This window comes from Rhinatrema bivittatum, chromosome 2 (assembly GCF_901001135.1).
Source record: "Rhinatrema bivittatum chromosome 2, aRhiBiv1.1, whole genome shotgun sequence".
NCBI classification, from domain to species: Eukaryota; Metazoa; Chordata; class Amphibia; order Gymnophiona; family Rhinatrematidae; genus Rhinatrema; species Rhinatrema bivittatum.
In genome coordinates this window covers 28,687,967-28,706,448 of record NC_042616.1, presented here as the reverse complement: position 1 = coordinate 28,706,448, position 18,482 = coordinate 28,687,967, and the positions used below count along the sequence as shown (strand labels likewise).

Sequence of the window (18,482 nt, the reverse complement as noted above, 5' to 3'; positions counted from 1 at the left end):
GAAGATAAATGATAGCTTGTTAGAAGATGAAGATTTTTGTGCTCTTTTGTATTCTGATATTCAGGAATATTTCTTAATTAATGATACCCCGGATATTTCTCCGACAACGCTTTGGGACTGTCTTAAAGCAGTACTCAGGGGCAAACTCATAGCTAAAGGGGCCTTTATTAAGAAACAAAAGCAGAGGGACAAAATGGAGACTATTCAGCAATTGCAAAGGCTGGAGCTCATACACTCCAGAACAGGGGACACTCGCACCTTGGTGCAAATGGATCAATTACGTATGCATTTGGTGGAAATAGAGGCGGCACAGGTAGCCTTTCAACTAGAACGAGTAAAACAGCTTTTCTATGAAGGTGGGAATAAGGCGGGGAGAAATTTGGCACATAAGTTGAAGGCCAGGCAAGCCCAACTTAATATAGTAGACACAGTCAAGTAGCGCAGAAGGACCCTATGCACATCCAGCTTCTACAACTCCTTGAACAGGGAATCCGAACTGTCGAGTTGTGATAACGTTGTAAGCTCCACCGACTGGTTCAAATGAAAAACAGAGACTACTTTCCGTAGAAAGGAGGGTACCGTCCGAAGACTAACCTCGGAAACAGAGATCCTCAAGAAAGGTTCACTACAAAACAAGGCCTGAAGTTCCGAGACTCGTCAAGCCGTAGATGCTGCACCCCCGTAAGAAAAATGGACAACATCAGGGTGTGACACCAGCGTCTGCCTTTCCACAGCACCATGTAAGCCACAGAGTACAGCCACCTGCACCCGTAACGAACTACAGGACAGGCACGTGGTCAAACAGACTTGAAGGAAGGCTAAAACGCCAGAAAGGGACACCCGAGTAGCCCAAATTGTCCGAGTAATACCACCAAGACTCGAAACATTCCACACTTGAACATAGGTGAGGAAGTGGAGATCTTGCGAGACCTCAAAAGAGCGACAACCACCGCATTAGAATAGCCTTTGCCTCTTAAAATGGCGCCTCTCAAACACAATGCCGCTAGACAAAAGCGATCTACCTGTTCGAAACAAACCGGGCCCTGATGAAATAGAATCTGTAACGCCGGCAGTCGCAATGGCTCCTCCACCGCTAGATTTAGAAGATCTGCAAACCACGGACGCCGCGGTCACTCTGGAGCCACCAGGATGAACTCTGTCGGGTGACACCGTATTCGACGAAGAACCTTGCCGAACAGAGGCCAGGGGAAAGCCCATAGAGAAATCAACGTCAAACAGGGAAGAGCTAGGGCGACCACCCCCTCTGCCCCCAGCTGACTGTGCTGGGCAAAGAAGCGGGGAACCTTGGCATTCTGACAAGTCGCCATCAGATCCATGGCCGGCTGTCCCCATCTGTCACAGATGAGCTGGAACGCCCTGTCTGCCGGTTCCCAGTCTCCGGTCGAGTTGATGCCGACTCAGGAAGTCTGTGTGAACATTGTCTACCCCTGCTATGTGAGACGCTGCGATACTGAGAAGGTGCTGTTCCGCCCAGTGCATCAATAGACGGGCTACCGTCGACGCATTGTCGGACAAGGCCCTGACCGACTTTCCCTGAAGCAGAGTCAGAAAAGTCCGGAGTGCCAATCGCACCGCCCTGGTCTCCAAGCGAGTGATCGACCAGCGAGACTTGCGCATGGACCAGAGCCCCTGAATCGACTTTCGCAGACACACCACTCCCCAACTGGAGAGGCTCGCGTTCATGGGGACCACCTTCCATACCGGCGCCAAGAGCAACACCCCCCGTAGGAGATTGACCGAACACAACCACCAGCCCAGGGTGGTCCGAACCACATCCGTGAGAGGTAACAGGCGATGAAATTGTTCGTACCCCGGACTCCAGCGGAAAGCAACGCCGACTGAAAAGGGACGCATGTGCGCACAGGCCCACGGTTCCAATTCCAATGTCGAAGCCATGGAGCCGATCAATTGCAGGAAGTCCCAAACCGTCGGCATCTCCAACCAAAGGAGTGTAAGAACTGCAGAACCCGCTGGATCGCAGAACGCTAAAGCGCCTCAAACTCTGCTCGAATCAACCAATCTTCCAGACAAAGATGGACTAGCTGTCCCTCCCTGCGCTGCAAACACCACCATGATCAAGGTGAAGGTTCTGGGAGCCATTGCGAGACCGAACAGCGACGCTTGGAATTGGCAATGCTTCCCCAAGACATAGAACCTGAGGTACCTCTGGTGGACTGCCCTGATTCCGATGCATAGGTACGCTGCCGCGAGATCCAGCGAAGCCAGAAACTCTCCCAGCCTTATTAAAAACAATCACGGACCTCAGGGTCTCCATGTGCAGCGTGGAATCCGAAGACATCTGTTGAAATCCGTTAGATCTAGGGTGGGCCGGAAGGATCCTTCTTTGTGTGGAACGACAAAGTAAATGGAGTAGTGTCCTCTTCGTTGCTCCAAGCCTGGAACTGGAAGAATCGCCCCTAGATCCAGCAACCGGAGCAACGTCCGTTGGGCCGCTTTCCCGAGTGACCGCACGGAGATGGAAAGGAAAACCTCGGATTGGGGAACGAGCAAATCCAAGGCTTAACCGGGTTGTCTCGCGGAGAGTACCCACTGGGCCATCGTGATTGAGGTCCATACCTTGTAAAAGAGAGACAGACTGCCGCCTACCTTCGGAATGGAGGGATGGACTGACGAGAAATCATTGAGTCAACTTACCTCCGGGAGTAGAAGATGTGGGACCGAGTCTACCAAAGCGTCTTCCTCGAAAGGACTGGGACTACTGCCTCCCCTCTCCGGAGGAAAGGAGAATGAAGGGATCCTAGAGCGAGAGGTACGAGGCTTACGGCTGCCTCAAAACCTGGATCTGTAAGCGGAGGACCCCTTGGGACGGAACCGGTCCTCGCCCCGCAACTGGATCATGTCTTCCAATTCCTTACCGAACAGTAGCTTCCCTTGAACGACAAGGACCCCATACGAGACTTGGAGGCTCCATCCGCAGACCAGTTCCGCGGCCACAAACAGGCATCTGGCCGAGACGGTCAAAATCATGGAGCACGCCGAAGTGCTAAGGAGACCGTACAGAGCGTCCGCCCTATAAGCCACGACCGCTCTAGGCACCCCGCTTGCCTGGCTTCATCCTCTGAAAGCCCTTCATTGGCGAGCAGTTGTTGTACCCAACAAGGACCGGCTCGTAAAACCAAATTACTACAAATTGCCGCTCGGCCCCCAAGAGCGGAAACCTCAAAGATCTTCTTTAGCTGAATCTCCAACTTGTGGTCTCGAAGATCCATTAAAACCATGGTTCCGGTAGTCGGAATGGTCGTCCTTTTCGTGGCCGCCAAGACTGCGGCATCCACCTTCGACACCCGCAGGACCTCCAGAGCGTCCTCCGGCAAGGGAGAGAGCTTACCCATAGCCTTCGTGACCTTCAGGATCAAAGCCAGAGTATCCCACTCTCGAAAGAGCATGGCCGTCAGAGAAGTGAAAAAGGAAAGGAGCCCAGCCGAGACTCCTCAGGCGGCGTGGCGATTCCCAGCTCCTCCAGGATGGCGGGAATCAGGGGCCAGCTCCTCCCTTCTGAAGAGGTGGATCACCCTCGGGTCGTCCCCTTCTGAAGCCTGGTTCTGCCTCGCCGCCCCCTGCGGCGGCACACCATCTCCCTCAGCCCCCCTCGGAGGCGGGGAGGGCGCCTTGGAAATCTCCGGATCAGATGATTCAGATGTAGGGTCCGTGTCCTCTCTAGGCGGTATGGCCCACAACGGGCGTTTGGCTTTGGACCGCCCCGCCGCGTTCTGTGGCCGAGTACGTGTCTGGTCCAACTTGATTGGCCGCTCACGGCCCCCCGACTGGCCAGAGGGTCGCTTGTAGGCTTTGCGGGCCTTAAAGGCCCTATGCCTGGCCAAAATAAATTCATGGGCAAAGGGTCCTTCAGAGTTCATGGCCGTGTCTCCCCCTGCCCTCCCCCCACCGCCTCCAATGGAGAACAGGCCGCGGAGCCGGCCGCTGGGGGGGAGAGGAAAGGAGGGGAATCCCTGGGGCCTGCCTCGCTCGGTGCCGGCACCAAGATGGCCGACTTTCCCGCAAATTTCGCACGAGAGGTCAGCGGGCAGAAGACTGATTTTTTTTTTTTTTTTAACGCGGCTGACGGTAACTGCTTAGGGAGGGCTGCCGGACGGTCCCCGACCGCGATAGCGAGGGGCTGCCGCCAAACAATCACCCCCCAAAGCAAGACAGACAACCCTGCGCCCCCCGGGACGCAGGCTGAGGACAGCCCAGCTCGATAGAGGCGCGCGGCGCTGGAGCCGCAAGCCGAGCAGGCCGACCCATGTGGCCTGCTTGGAGGAGTGACAAAAGAAGCCAAAATTAAAACCCAACCTGAAAGGGAGAAGGGGAGAGGGAGGGAGGGAAACTCCGAATCGACTGCTGCAGAAGAGAAACCGGCACTCGCGCTGAAAAGAAAAACCGCTCCGTCTTTTTTTTTTCAAGTTTCCTGGAGCTGTCCCTCGCCATGGTACTGCAGTGGTCTGGCTGGGGTGAGTGAACCGGGCTCCCCCGTATCACCCCGGCTGGGCTGTAAACTAACACAGGAACCTCAACCCTTAGCCCAGCAAGTGCTCTACCAGGGGGGGATGGTCCTTTCAGGACCTGGCAACCCCCTGGGAGCTCTTTTGCAGCAGCTTCTTCCCTCTTCCTTGCCACCGAATTTTTATTTATTTATTTATTTATTTTTAACCTAAAAAAGGAAAGAAAGCCGAACACAAAAAGAACCTGACTACACTAACACCCTTTTTTTTTTTTTAAATCAGATCAGACTGTGGGAGAAGCACCAGACCATCTGCTGGAGACAAGAGTAATACTGACAGGCTGTGGGTGGCACCCTGGCATTTATGGCACAAGTTTTGCTCTGTCGCCATCTGCTGGTGTGGAGGCATAACCCAGGAGTCTGGACTGATCCGGTACGTACAGGGAATGACCCCATAACATGTATTATGTCATGCATGGATGGTAATTAAAATTCACGGAGCTAAAACAGACTCCAGGAAACATTCCCAAGGTTTACCTTTTTCATTGTGTGTCAAGATTACACGAGATTACACCTGCTTGGGCCTCACACATCCTTGACCTTCAATCATGCTCTGAGCCCTACACCTACCATGACATTAGATCCAACTGTAAGCTTTACACCTGCCATGAACCTTTCACCTGCTTTTATCCCAACAGGGTCAATAGAACGTGAATAATTTCTCATTTCTATCTGAACCCCTGGGGTGTGTTACTTAGCCGGGCCACACAGATCTCAAAGCATCTCTGCTGCCTTATTTCTATAGAGCCCCAAGTCCCTTTTATCCACCTTCTTCCCCTCTAAACCTGCAGAACAGTTTCTCAGGATCTGTTGTCAAATCAAACCTGTGCTCTTCAATACTTCCTCCTACTCAGTATAATATTCATATCTGTACTCTGTAATACTGCAGCTTAAGTTGTACAGTTTATTCACTTCACCTCTACTCAAATACCTTTTTATTTTATACACCTGTGCTCTGTAATACCTACTACTCTGTACAGCATATGTATTAAAACTCACCTGTACGCTGTAATATCCCATTTACTCTGTATATTTATTACTTACGTACACTCTGTAATGCCACCTCTTTCTCTGTACAGTATTTATTATCACTACTCACCTGGGTACGAGTGAGTAACCTCGCTCTCTCCTGACTCCTGGGGAAGCCAGAGATCCGGCTCTTCCTTTATTTCAATCCTTAAAACATCAGGACTGAGCCTTTCATCTCCTGTTTCTAGGGTCAAAACAGAAAATTGAGTTATTTCTCTTACGTTCACTGAAAAATACACAGCAGCAGTTCTCAGAGGGGCAGAACATAACGGGGAGAGGGAAGATTTTCTCTTATTCTCATCCATCATAAAGCAGAGGGATCCGAGGAAGAGTCAGGAAAAAATGTCAATTGATAAGAGATGTGCAACCAGCAAAAAAAAACAAAAATGAAAACATCCCTTTAACAAATCATTGTTAAGTCCTCAATAGGTGTATTGTGTTCGTTTCTGGAGAAAATGTCCAGACAGAGAGAGACAGCTATTTAACAGTTTATTATTTTAAAAAGTTTCCTGGAACAACGGAAACCAACAACTTCATCCCCAGTGTCTAAAAATTAAATAGTAAATAATGCAGGTTTTACATATTAGCCCTTTATTTAGGAATATTATAGTAGTTATCTCCCCAGGTTTCTACCATTCTGCATATTTCTCTCATTATTGTCTTATGATAATGGTTTAGATAGATTGTTAAAGAATATAAGGAAATATTTGTTGTGAACAAATTGTTATTTATCAAACCATGTTTTTCCTCTCTGTAAATCATGTGTGTGATTTATTAGAAAATTTATAAAGAATTTAAAAAAAAACCCTCACCAGTACTCTGTAATATCCCATTTACTCTGTATATTTATTACTTACGTACACTCTGTAATGCCACCTCTTTCTCTGTACAGTATTTATTATTACTACTCACCTGAGTACGAGCGAGTATCCTCTCTCTCTCCTGACTCCTGGGGAAACCAGAGATCCGGCTCTTCCTTTATTTCAATCCTTAAAACATCAGGACTGAGCCTTTCATCTCCTGTTTCTAGGGTCAGAACAGAAAATTGAGTTATTTCTCTTACGTTCACTGAAAATTACACAGCAGCAGTTCTCAGAGAGGCAGAACATAACGGGGAGAGGGAAGATTTTCTCTTATTCTCATCCACCATAAAGCAGAGGGATCCGAGGGAGAGTCAGGAAAAAATGTCAATTGATAAGAGATGTGCAACCGGCAAAAAAAAAACAAAAAAAAAACAAACACTGATGAAAACATCCCTTTCCCTGTACGTACCAGGATCAGTCCAGACCGCTGGGTTGTGTCTCCCTTCCAGCAGGGGGAGTCAGAGAAAAAACTGAAAAGGCACCTCCCATATAACCTGGTGTGCCACCTGCGATCCCCTCAGTATTTTCCTCTGACTCTCAGCAGAGGGTTGACAGAACCTGCGGTCCTGATTTTTCAATTTCTTTAAATTTACTTACATCTTTTTTTTTTTTTTTTTTTTACAGAGTTCTAAGGCGCTGGATGCTTTAGTTAACACCTTTGGCTACAGCAAGTTGTTTGTATTTAAAAAAAAAAGCTCAGTGCGGTTTTATTTTCCCAGGCTTTTCACTCAGCCGGTAGAGGTAAGGCGGGGGCTGGCAGCTCTAAGCGCCTTGTTCCCGGAAGGCCATCTCTCTCTGGAGGGGGATTAACCGGTGGGCTGGTCACTCCCCTCGGCGCCCCGAGACGAGTTTTCCCTCGGGTGCTGCAGCGTTCCCAGAGCTCCGGAAGGCCGCGAGTCGGCAGGATATTGTAAGTTCCTCCCTTTTTTCTTTCCTACCGCGCTGTTTGGAATCATCCCCCCCCCCCCCTTTTCCCGGGATGCCACGAGGGCTATCGTGCTCAGCATGTGGGGAGGCGGGTTTGCGCCCGCTGCCTACCGGGGAGGGGGGGGGCCTCATCCGGGGGAGATTTTGGGCCACTTTTGCCGCGAGCCACAGAACGGCGATTGCATCCGGGTCCGTCGCAGGCGTGGGCGGGAACGGCGGCCATTTTGTCGGAGCGCTACCTGCCAGCTGGGGGAGAGGATACTCAGATTTCTCCTCCCAGTCTGAGTCCCATTCGACCACGCGATCCGGGGCCCGCCCCCTCAGGGAGCTTGGTCCTCCCTCCTCCTCCTCCCCCCCTATCAGATCCCTTAAAGGGCCAGTCAGTTTTTTCTTCAAAATGTATTTTACTTATACATAGGGCGTTTTTGGAGGCGGAAGCTCATCAGCAGGATGGAGGAGTCCGCTCCCACGAAGATTGCAAGGCGGGACACATCTCTGGATGCCCTTCCGGCCCCGGGAGGGGGGGCTTCGGAGCCTGCTCCTTTGCATTCCTTTCTGGATCCTCTCCTCCAAAATCTAGATGGGGGTGTTGAGTCCGTCCCAGTAGAAGGGGGCGACCCCCAACTTTCTCGATTGTTTCGCCGGGAGGAGTTGGATCCCTTGATCCCCTATGTCCTGGAGGAACTGAAGTGGAGGCACCAGTCCCCAGTTCGGAGCCAGTTAAGGGCAAACCAGTACTCTCGGGGCTGCATGCCCTGCCCCAAACATTTCCTTTCCACCCAATGCTTAAGCAGTTGGTCATTCGGGAGTGGGAACCTCTGGACGCAACCCTGCGGGTGGGACGGGCAATGGACAAACTCTACCCTTTATCTGAGGAAGCCTTGGATATCCTCAGGATTCCCAAGGTGGACATGTCGGCTACTGCGGTCACTAAGCGGACTACCATTCCTGTTATGGGAGCGACAGCTCTTAAGGACTTACAGGATAGGCGGCTAGAAGTCCTCCTCAAGCGCATTTTTGAGGTGTCAGCGCTCTGTGTTAGGGCGGCGGTCTGCAGTAGCCTCATGCAGCGAGCGACCCTCAGGTGGGTCCAGCAAATGCTCACGTCACAGGTGTTACCGCCAGAGGAAGCAAATCAGGCGAATAGGATTGAGTCCGCGGTGGCCTACACAGCGGATGCATTATATGATTTGTTGTGGGCATCTTCGCGCAACATTGCCACTGCAGTTTCGGCTTGGCGGCTTCTCTGGCTCCGGAACTGGTTCGTGGACGTTTCTTCCATAACTCAGTTGGGTAATCTTCCTTTTAAGGGAAAATTGTTTGGGGAGGAACCTGACGCACTTATTAAGTCTCTTGGAGAGAATAAGGTATATAAATTGCCAGAAGACAAGCCAAAGTCTTCCAGGCCTTTTGGGGCAGCGCATTACCGTTTCCATGGACAGCACAGATTTTGGCAGTTGCGGCCGCCCGCTTTTCCCGCCCGACAACAAACTCAGAGAGCTCAGTCGTGGCCTACTTCCTTTTCGTGATCGGAGGCCATTTCGGGAGGGAGGCTCTCAAAGAGCCACCGGAGTTAAGCAGTCCCAATGAAGATGTTCCGACCTTCTCCCCTTTTCCAGCGATGGGAGGTCGTCTCTCCCTGTTTCTCGAGGAGTGGGTCAGGATCACGTTGGACCAGTGGGTCCTCAATATCATCTCACACGGTTACGAGTTGGATTTTGCCCGCCCGTTAAGGGATCTTTTTTTGATTTCTCCCGCCGGCTCCCGGGCCAAGCAACAGGTAGACGGGCAAACCCTGAGTTGCTTGAAATCCCTGGGGGCCATTGTTCCGGTCCCTCCAGAGGAGCGCAGGGCTGGCAGGTATTCCATCTATTTCGTAGAAGGACCCCGAAAGAGGAGGGGTCCTTCCGTCCGATTTTGGATCTCAAGGCAGTCAACCGAGCACTTCGGGTTCCCCGATTTCGTATGGAGACTCTACGTTCGGTCATTGCGGCCGTCCACTCAGGAGAACATTTGGCCTTTTTGGACCTGACCGAGGCGTATCTTCACATCGGGATACGCGAGCGCCATCAGCGGTTCCTCCAGTTCATGGCCCTGGGGGAGCATTATCAGTTCCAAGCTCTTCCGTTCGGGTTAGCGACAGCACCTCGGGTCTTCACCAAGGTAATGGTAGTGGTAGCAGCGGCCCTACTGCGGTAGGGAATCTTGGTTCACCCATACCTGACGATTGGCTCATCCGGGCCAAATCGGAGAGCCTCTGTCGGGTAGCAGTGAGCAACGTTCTACTCCAGCTCCAGTCCCTTGCGGGCCAATACAGTACAGTGTTCTCCAACACAGCGCACTGTTAACCCTCGATTGGACTCGCATTTTCGACGCGCTAGTCAGTAAGGGGCTGAAAACACGCGTCCAACCCCCCCCCCGAACCTAATAGCGCCCGCAACATGCAAATGCATGTTGATGGCCCTATTAGGTATTCCCGTGCGATTCAGAAATGAAAATGTGCAGCCAAACCACACATTTTACTTTCAGAAATTAGAGCCTACCCAAAAGGTAGGCGCTAATTTCTTCGGGCACCGGGAAAGTGCACAGAAATGCAATAAAATCTGCTTTCTGTGCACCCTCCGATTTAATATCATGGCAATATTAAGTCGGAGGTCCCGAAAGTTAACAAAAGTAAAAAAAAAAAAAAAAAATCTGAGGTCGGCCCGCGGGTCGAAAACCGGACGCTCAAACCCACTGACAGCTGCCGCTCCGGTCCAAAAGGAGATGCTAGGGACGCGCTAGTGTCCCTAGCGCCTCCTTTCACCTGTTTTTACCGCCGGGCCTAATTTGCATACTGAATCACGCGCACAGGAGAGTGGCCTGTGCGCGCACCGGGATCTCCCGCGGACTTTACTGTATCGGCCCATTGGTTGGAGGTCAACTTTGCCAAGAGCCAGATGGTACCATCTCAGGTTCTCACCTTCCTGGGAGCACGCTTCGATACCTCGGTAGGCAAAGCCTTCCTCACTCGAGAAAGGAGGCTCAAGTTAGTGGCGCAAATCCGCCGGCTCATGGCCTTACCCCTGCCCATAGTATGGGATTATTTGCAGGTACTTGGTTCCATGGCATCTACTCTGGAAGTGGTTCCCTGGGCGTGGGCGCACATGAGACCATTACAACGCGCGTTGCTTTCTCGGTGGGATCCGAACATAAGAACTTGCCATGCTGGGTCAGACCAAGGGTCCACCAAGCCCAGCATCCTGTTTCCAACAGAGGCCAAAACCAGGCCACAAGAACCTGGCAATTACCCAAACACTAAGAAGATCCCATGCTACTGATGCAATTAATAGCAGTGGCTATTCCCCAAGTAAAATTGATTAATAGCCATTAATGGACTTCTCCTCCAAGAACTTATCCAAACCTTTTTTGAATCCAGCTACACTAACTGCACTAACCACATCCTCTGGCAACAAATTCCAGAGCTTTATTGTGCGTTGAGTGAAAAAGAATTTTCTCCGATTAGTCTTAAATGTGCTACTTGCTAACTTCATGGAATGCCCCCTAGTCCTTCTATTATTTGAAAGTGAAAATAACCGAGTCACATCTACTTGTTCAAGACCTCTCATGATCTTAAAGACCTCTATCATATCTCCCCTCAGCCGTCTCTTCTCCAAGCTGAACAGCCCTATCCTCTTCAGCCTTTCCTCATAGGGAAGCTGTTCCATCCCCTTTATCATTTTGGTTGCCCTTCTCTGTACCTTCTCCATCGCAACTATATCTTTTTTGAGATGCGGCGACCAGAATCGTACACAGTATTCAAGGTGTGGTCTCACCATGGAGTGATATAGAGGCATTATGACATTTTCTGTTCTATTAACCATTCCCGTCCTAATAATTCCTAACATTCTATTTGCTTTTTTGACTGCTGCAGCACACTGAGCCGACGATTTTAAAGTATTATCCACTATGATGCCTAGATCTTTTTCCTGGGTGGTAGCTCCTAATATGGAACCTAACCGTGTAACTACAGCAATGGTTATTTGTCCCTATATGCAACACCTTGCACTTGTCCACATTAAACATGTCCACTTGTAAACATTAAAGTAGGACACACGCTAGATTTAATATTTACGAATGATCCGATCTTGACCACTTCTCTTCCTACCTGCACCCCCATCCCTTGGTCAGATCACTCGATTATTGAAACTGAAATATCCATAAAGAAAAAACCCACCACCACCACCACCAAATCCACGATCCAATTTAGAAAAACATGCTCCATGGATGCTCTCAGCAACACGCTCACCAAGGAACTAACTAACCTGGACCTCACAAATGCGGACACCGCCATGAACTCCTGGCCAACTATCACCCACTCAGCAGCTGATAAAATATGCCCCTTGACATCCAAAAATATCAATCCTGCCTGTACTAACAAAAAACCCTGGTTCTCATCAGAATTAAGAACACAAACAAAACCTTCAACATAAAGAACAACAATGGCGGAAGAATCCCACCAACACTGCATGGGCCTCCTACAAAACCACGATGAGCTACTATAGGGCCACTATTCTTCGTACCAAAAGAGACTTCTACGCCAAAAAAAATATACGGCTTCCTATACGACCCAAAAACACTCTTCTCATATGTTGCCACACTCACCACCCCTATTCCTCCAATCATCCCGGAAGAAGAAGCACAAAACAAATCCACCGAGCTGGCAGTCTTCTTCGACAACAAAATAAAAAATCTACTTATCCCGCTAACATCTTCTAACCCCATTCATAACTTCCAGCCTCCACCTGACCAAAACCACGCCCCATCGACACACAAACTGTCTCTAGAATCTTTTGATACTACATCATCCCTGGAAATAGAATTTATCATCAAGAAAATGAAGCCCTCATCGCACCCAATAGACCAAATCCCGACCAAACTCCTTCTCACAATTCCTAGCATCATCGCCAAACCTTTGGCCGACATCATAAATTGTTCACTCACAAACGGAACAGTCCCAGACGCTTTAAAAACAGCCTCGCTGAAACCTTTACTAAAAAAAACCAACTTGGACCCATCTAACCCCATAAATTTTCACCCTATCGCTAACCTACCTTTCATAGCCAAGCTAATGGAAAAACTGGTCAATACTAGACTCACAGACTACCTCGAATCCCACGACATTCTATATCCATCGCAATTCGGTTTCAGGAAACGCAGAAATACAGAAGCTCTCCTACTCTCATTGACTGACAACATCCTGCTGGGTCTCGACAAAGGTCAATCATACCTACTAGCTCTGCTAGACCTCTCGGCAGCGTTCGACACAGTTAACCACACAATCCTCATCAATCGTCTGATGGAAATAGGCATCTCAGGTGCTGCACTCCTCTGGTTAAAATCCTTTCTAAGCGACAGATACTATAAAGTAAAAATAATCAACAAAGAGTCTCACCCTGTAGCTGCCGAACAAGGAGTTCCCCAGGGTTCCTCACTCTCGCCGACCCTATTCAACATATATCTTCTCCCCCTATGCCAACTCCTCAATAATCTCAACCTCACATACTTCATCTATGCGGACGATGTGCAGATCCTTATCCCCATCAAAGAACCCGGCTCCGACACTCTAAACTACTGGAATAGCTGCCTCCACGCCATCAACCTCCTTCTCACAAGTCTCTGCCTCATTCTCAATACGTCCAAGACCGAACTGCTAGTCATTTCCCCTAATGATAATAACCCGCTAGCCATCAATACTAACAACACCTCTAGTAAATCAAGTGAGAGACCTTGGGGACTTCCTAGACTCTAGAATGAACTTTAAAAAATTCATCAACACCACCACCAAAGAAGGCTTTTACAAACTACAGGTATTAAAACAGTTAAGACCTCTCCTACACTTCCACGACTACCGTTCGGTCCTTCAAGCCATACTATTCTCAAAGAATGATTATTGTAATGCGCTGTTGCTTGGTCTCCCGGCCTCTTCTACCAAACCTCTTCAAATGCTGCAAAACGCTGCAGCCAGGATCCTCTCAAACTCCCGCCGCATGGACCACATCACCCCGAATCTAAAAATACTTCACTGGCTACCCATTCGCTACAGAATTCTCTTCAAGACACTTACTATTATCCACAAAACCTTATTTCAGGAATCCTCGCTCCAACTTACCATACCCCTCAAACCACACTCCTCTGCAAGACCCACCAGATCTGCATACAGAGATTCCTTCCAGGTTCCCCCCAAAAAATCCGTTCTTCACAACACTATTGAAAAAAGAGCACTATCAATTGCTGGGCCGCATCACTGGAACTCTCTCCCGCCAGATCTCCGCCAGGAACGTTGCCATATAACTTTCAGAAAAAGAATTTAAAAAACTTGGCTGTTCGCCCAAGCATACCCTTGAAGAAGCCTCAGGGTCACCCACACAGTCACATACCCTATGGTTGCGTCCCTTTCCGCAACTCAAAGGAACTGTTTTTCGCCTAATTGCACTTTGATAAAACTTGCTTAATCGTATACACTATGTAAATTTGTATATAATTCTTACCTTGTAAGCACTTTCTCCTGCTTATATGCCCTTCTCTCCAGTTAGAAATTGTTTAACCTATCCTTTTCTAACAGCCTAGTTCCACTTTCCCTGTTATAATGTAACTTTTTGCTTTCATTGTTAACTGGTTCCCCCTAGTTTATTGTAAAACGGTACAATAAGACCTGGTCTTGAGCATCGGTATAATAAAAGAATTTAAATAAATAAATTAAATTTCATCTGCCATTTGGATGCCCAATCTTCAAGTCTTGCAAGGTCCTCCTGTAATGTATCACAATATGCTTGTGATTTAACTACTCTGAATAATTTTGTATCATCCGCAAATTTGATTACCTCACTCATCGTATTCCTTTCCAGATCGTGTATGTGAAAAGCACCGGTCCAAGTACAGATCCCTGAGGCACTCCACTGTTTACCCTTTTCCACTGAGAAAATTGACCATTTAATCCTACTCTGTTTCCTGTCTTTTAACCAGCTTGTAATCCACGAAAGGACATCGCCTCCTATCCCATGACTTTTTAGTTTTCGTAGATGTCTCTCATGAGGGACTTTGTCAAACGCCTTCTAAAAATCCAAATACACTACATCTATTGGTTCACCTTTATCCACATGTTTATTAACCCCTTCAAACAAATGAAGCAGATTTGTTAGGCAAGACGTCCCTTGGGTAAATCCATGTTGACTATGTTCCATTAAATCATGTCTTTCTATATGCTCTACGATTTTGATCTTGAGAATAGTTTCCACTATTTTTCCCGGCACTGAAGTCAGGCTCACTGGTCTATAGTTACCCGGATCGCCCCTGGAGCCTTTTTTAAATATTGGGGTTACACTGGCCACCCTCCAGTCTTCAGGTACAATGGATGATTTTAATGATAGGTTACAAATTTTAATAGATCAGAAATTTCATTTTTTAGTTCCTTCAGAACCCTAGGATGCATACCATCTGGTCCAGGTGATTTGCTACTCTTTAGTTTGTCAATCTGCCCTACTACATCTTCCAGGTTCACAGTGATTTCGTTCAGTTCGACTGACTCATCTCCCCTGAAAACCATCTCTGGAACTGGTATCTCCCCAACATCCTCATTAGTAAACACGGAGGCAAAGAATTCATTTAGTCTTTCTGCAATGGCCTTATCTTCCCTAAGAGCCCCTTTAACCCCTCTGTCATCTAATGGTCCAACCGACTCCCTCACAGGTTTCTTGCTTTGGATTTATTTTAAAAAGTTTTTATTATGAGCTTTTGCCTCTATGGCCAACTTCATTTCAAATTCTCTCTTCGCCTGTCTTATCAATGTTTTACACTTAGCTTGACAATGCTTATGTTTTATCCTATTTTCTTCAGAAATTGGAGGAATTTCGCCTGCCTTTGCCACTGATGGAACCAGCCAGGTCCAGTCTCGATTGGTGGTTGATTCTGGCCCACTTGTTACAGGGGATGGACCTGGAAGAGCCGCAGTGCGTAATAGTCACGACGGATGCCAGCCTCACTGGTTAGGGAGCAGTTTGCCAGTCACAATCCGCTCAGGGTCGTTGGACAAGTTACCAGGCGATGTGGTCCATCAATAGATTGGAAACCAGGGCGGTTCACCTGGCATTACGTGTTTTTCTCCCTCTGGTAGCTCAGCGTGCTGTGCGAGTCTTGTCAGACAACGCGATGATGGTAGCCTCTACATCAACCACCGGGGCGAACCAGGAGCCGGTCGGTGGCCTGGGAGGCCGAAAGGCTCATGACGTGGGCAGAGTGACATCTGGTCTAGCTGGTGGCCTTGCACATAGCCGGGATGGACAATGTGCAGGCAGACTCTCTCAGCCGCCAGCATCTGGATCCCGGCGAGTGGGAATTGTCCGACAAGGCTTTCCGGCTGCTCACTCGTCGTTGGGGGATCCCACATCTCCACCTGATGGCAACTCGGACAAATGCAAAGATGCCCCGATTTTTCAGTCGTCGGAGAGACCACAGGTTGGAAGGAGTGGATGCTCTCATTCTTCCGTGGCCTCGCGACATACTGCTGTATGTGTTTCCGCCTTGGCCACCAGTGGGCAAGATCGTGCGGTGGATAGAGAACCATGTGGGGTCTGTCATTCTTGTAGCCCCAGAGTGGCCCCAAAGGCCGTGGTTCGCGGATCTGATCTTGTTGGCGATCGACGGTCCGGTGCGTCTCACCCACCTTCCGAATCTACTTAGACAAGGTCCAGTATTTTTTGATCGAGCGGATCGCTTTTGTCTAGCGGCCTGGCTTATGAGAGGAGGCAATTGAGGAAGAGGGGATATTCTGATTCAGTTATTTCTACCCTCTTGCAAGCACGGAAATCGTCCACGTCGTTGGCCTATATTCGTGTTTGGAGAGTTTTCAACTCTTGGTGCCAAGGATTGAACGTCCCCCCGCGTCTGGCTTTGGCAGCACACATCCTATCCTTCCTGGAGGAGGGACTGAAGAAGGGTCTCGCTTGCAGTTTTCTCCGGGTGCAGGTCGCAGCACTGGGTTGCCTGTGGGGCAAGATTGATGGGTTTTCACTGGCAGCTCATCCAAATGTGTCCTGTTTTTTTAAAGGGGGCCAAGTATTTGCGCCCACCAGTACGACAAATTTGTCTTGCCTGGAGCTTGAATTTAGTTCTCAAGGGCTTATGTGGTCTTCCTTTTGAGCCCCTCCAGCGGGCTACGTTGAAGGATCTGACACTCAAGACTGTCTTTTTGGTAGCCATTACCTCCGCATGGCAAATTTCAGAGCTTCAAGCTTTGTCGTGTCGGGATCCGTATCTTCGTATTTCGGATTCCAGTGTTCCGCTACGGACCATTCCCTCCTTCTTACCCAATGTTAATCAGACGGTAGAGTCACCGGTCTTCCCGAATTTGGATCAGACTTCTGCGACGGATAAGGATCTGCATAAGCTGGATGTGCGCCGGGTTCTCCATCGCTATCTAGAGGTGACCAATGCTTTTCGATTATCGGATCATTTGTTTTTGTCTTATTGAGTGGTCCTAGATGGGGACACAAGGCGTCCAAAACTACGGTTGCTAGGTGGTTGAAGGAGGCCATTTCCTCCACTTATCTTTGCGCTGGGCGTGCCATACTAGAAGGCTTGAAAGCGCACTCTACCAGATCTCAAGCAGCCTCTTGGGCGGAGAGCCAATCGGTCTTGCCGCAGGAGATTTGTAGAGCAGCCACTTGGAAATCACTGCATACTTTTGCGAAACATTATCGTGTGGACATCAGGGATCCGGAGTTCGACTGTTTTGGCAGCAGTGTTCTTCGTGCAGGACTCTCCAGCTCCCACCCCAATTAGGGCAGCTCTGGTACATCCCAGCGGTCTGGACTGGTTCTGGTACGTACAGGGAAAGGAAAATTGGTTCTTACCTGCTGATTTTCGTTCCTGTACTACCAAGGATCAGTCCAGACGCCCGCACTTGGGTTTTCTGGAGAGTCCGTTTTTCTGTATGTTTTCTTCCTTCTTCTTACCTTGGCAGAGTTCCTTACAGACATAGGAAGGAATCTTCTTGATTGATACGTTATGCAGCGGTACAGTTTGTTTATTTTACCGTGTATATTGTTGTAGCCCCTGGTTTTTATGTTTGGGGATTTGTTCTCCTTTATTGGTTATTCTGCTTTGATATCGTATATACTGAGCGATCGCAGGTGGCACACCAGGTTAAGAGGGGTGCCTTTTCAGTTTTTTCTCTGACTCCCCCTGCTGGAAGGGAGACACAACCCAGTGATCTGGACTGATTCTTGGTACTACAGGAACGAAAATTAGCAGGTAAGAACCAATTTTCCTTTAACAAATCATTGTTAAGTCCTCAATAGGTGTATTGTGTTCGTTTCTGGAGAAAATGTCCAGACAGAGAGAGACAGCTATTTAACAGTTTATTATTTTAAAAAGTTTCCTGGAACAACGGAAACCAACAACTTCATCCCCAGTGTCTAAAAATTAAATAGTAAATAACGCAGGTTTTATGTATTAGCCCTTTATTTAGGAATATCATAGTAGTTATCTCCCCAGGTTTCTACCATCCTGCATATTCCTCTCATTATTGTCTTATGATAATGGTTTAGATAGATTGTTAAAGAATATAAGGAAATATTTGTTGTGAACAAATTGTTATTTATCAAACCATGATTTTTTTCTCTGTAAATCATATAATGTGTGATTTATTAGAAAATTTATAAATAAAGAATTAAAAAAAACCTCACCTGTACTCTAATATCCCATTTACTCTGTATATTTATTACTTACATACACTCTGTAATACCACCTCTTTCTCTGTACAGTATTTATTATTACTCACCTGAGTACGAGTGAGTATCCTCTCTCTCTCCAGACTCCTGGGGAAGCGAGAGAACTGGCTCTTCCTTGTCTTCAGTCCTTAATACATCAGGATTGAGCCTTTCATGTCCTGTTTCTAGGGTCAAAAAAGAAAATTATTCCTTACCTGCTAATTTTCGTTCCTGTAGTACCAAGGATCAGTCCAGACGGTGGGTTATGTCCCCCATCCAGCAGATGGAGTCCGACAAGGCTTCGAAGGGTGTTAGCATATAAGCCAGTGCACCCTCTGCAGGAGCTCAGTATAGAGTATATCAAAGCCCAGA

General features: G+C 48.4%; 1 protein-coding gene across 2 annotated transcripts in view; it reads right to left on the bottom strand.

Annotated features, from left to right (window-relative positions):
- The window catches only part of LOC115085855 (zinc finger MYM-type protein 1-like), a 69,004-nt gene that overhangs the window by 37,190 nt on the left and 13,332 nt on the right, over positions 1 to 18,482 (bottom strand). For both annotated transcript variants that reach the window (XM_029592363.1, XM_029592362.1), the window contains 3 exons: positions 18,182 to 18,295; positions 6,485 to 6,598; positions 5,643 to 5,756 (listed from right to left, as the gene is read on the bottom strand). In XM_029592363.1, the coding sequence (XP_029448223.1) occupies positions 5,643 to 5,756; positions 6,485 to 6,598; positions 18,182 to 18,295 (342 nt within the window). The remainder of the gene's footprint in view (positions 1 to 5,642; positions 5,757 to 6,484; positions 6,599 to 18,181; positions 18,296 to 18,482) is intronic.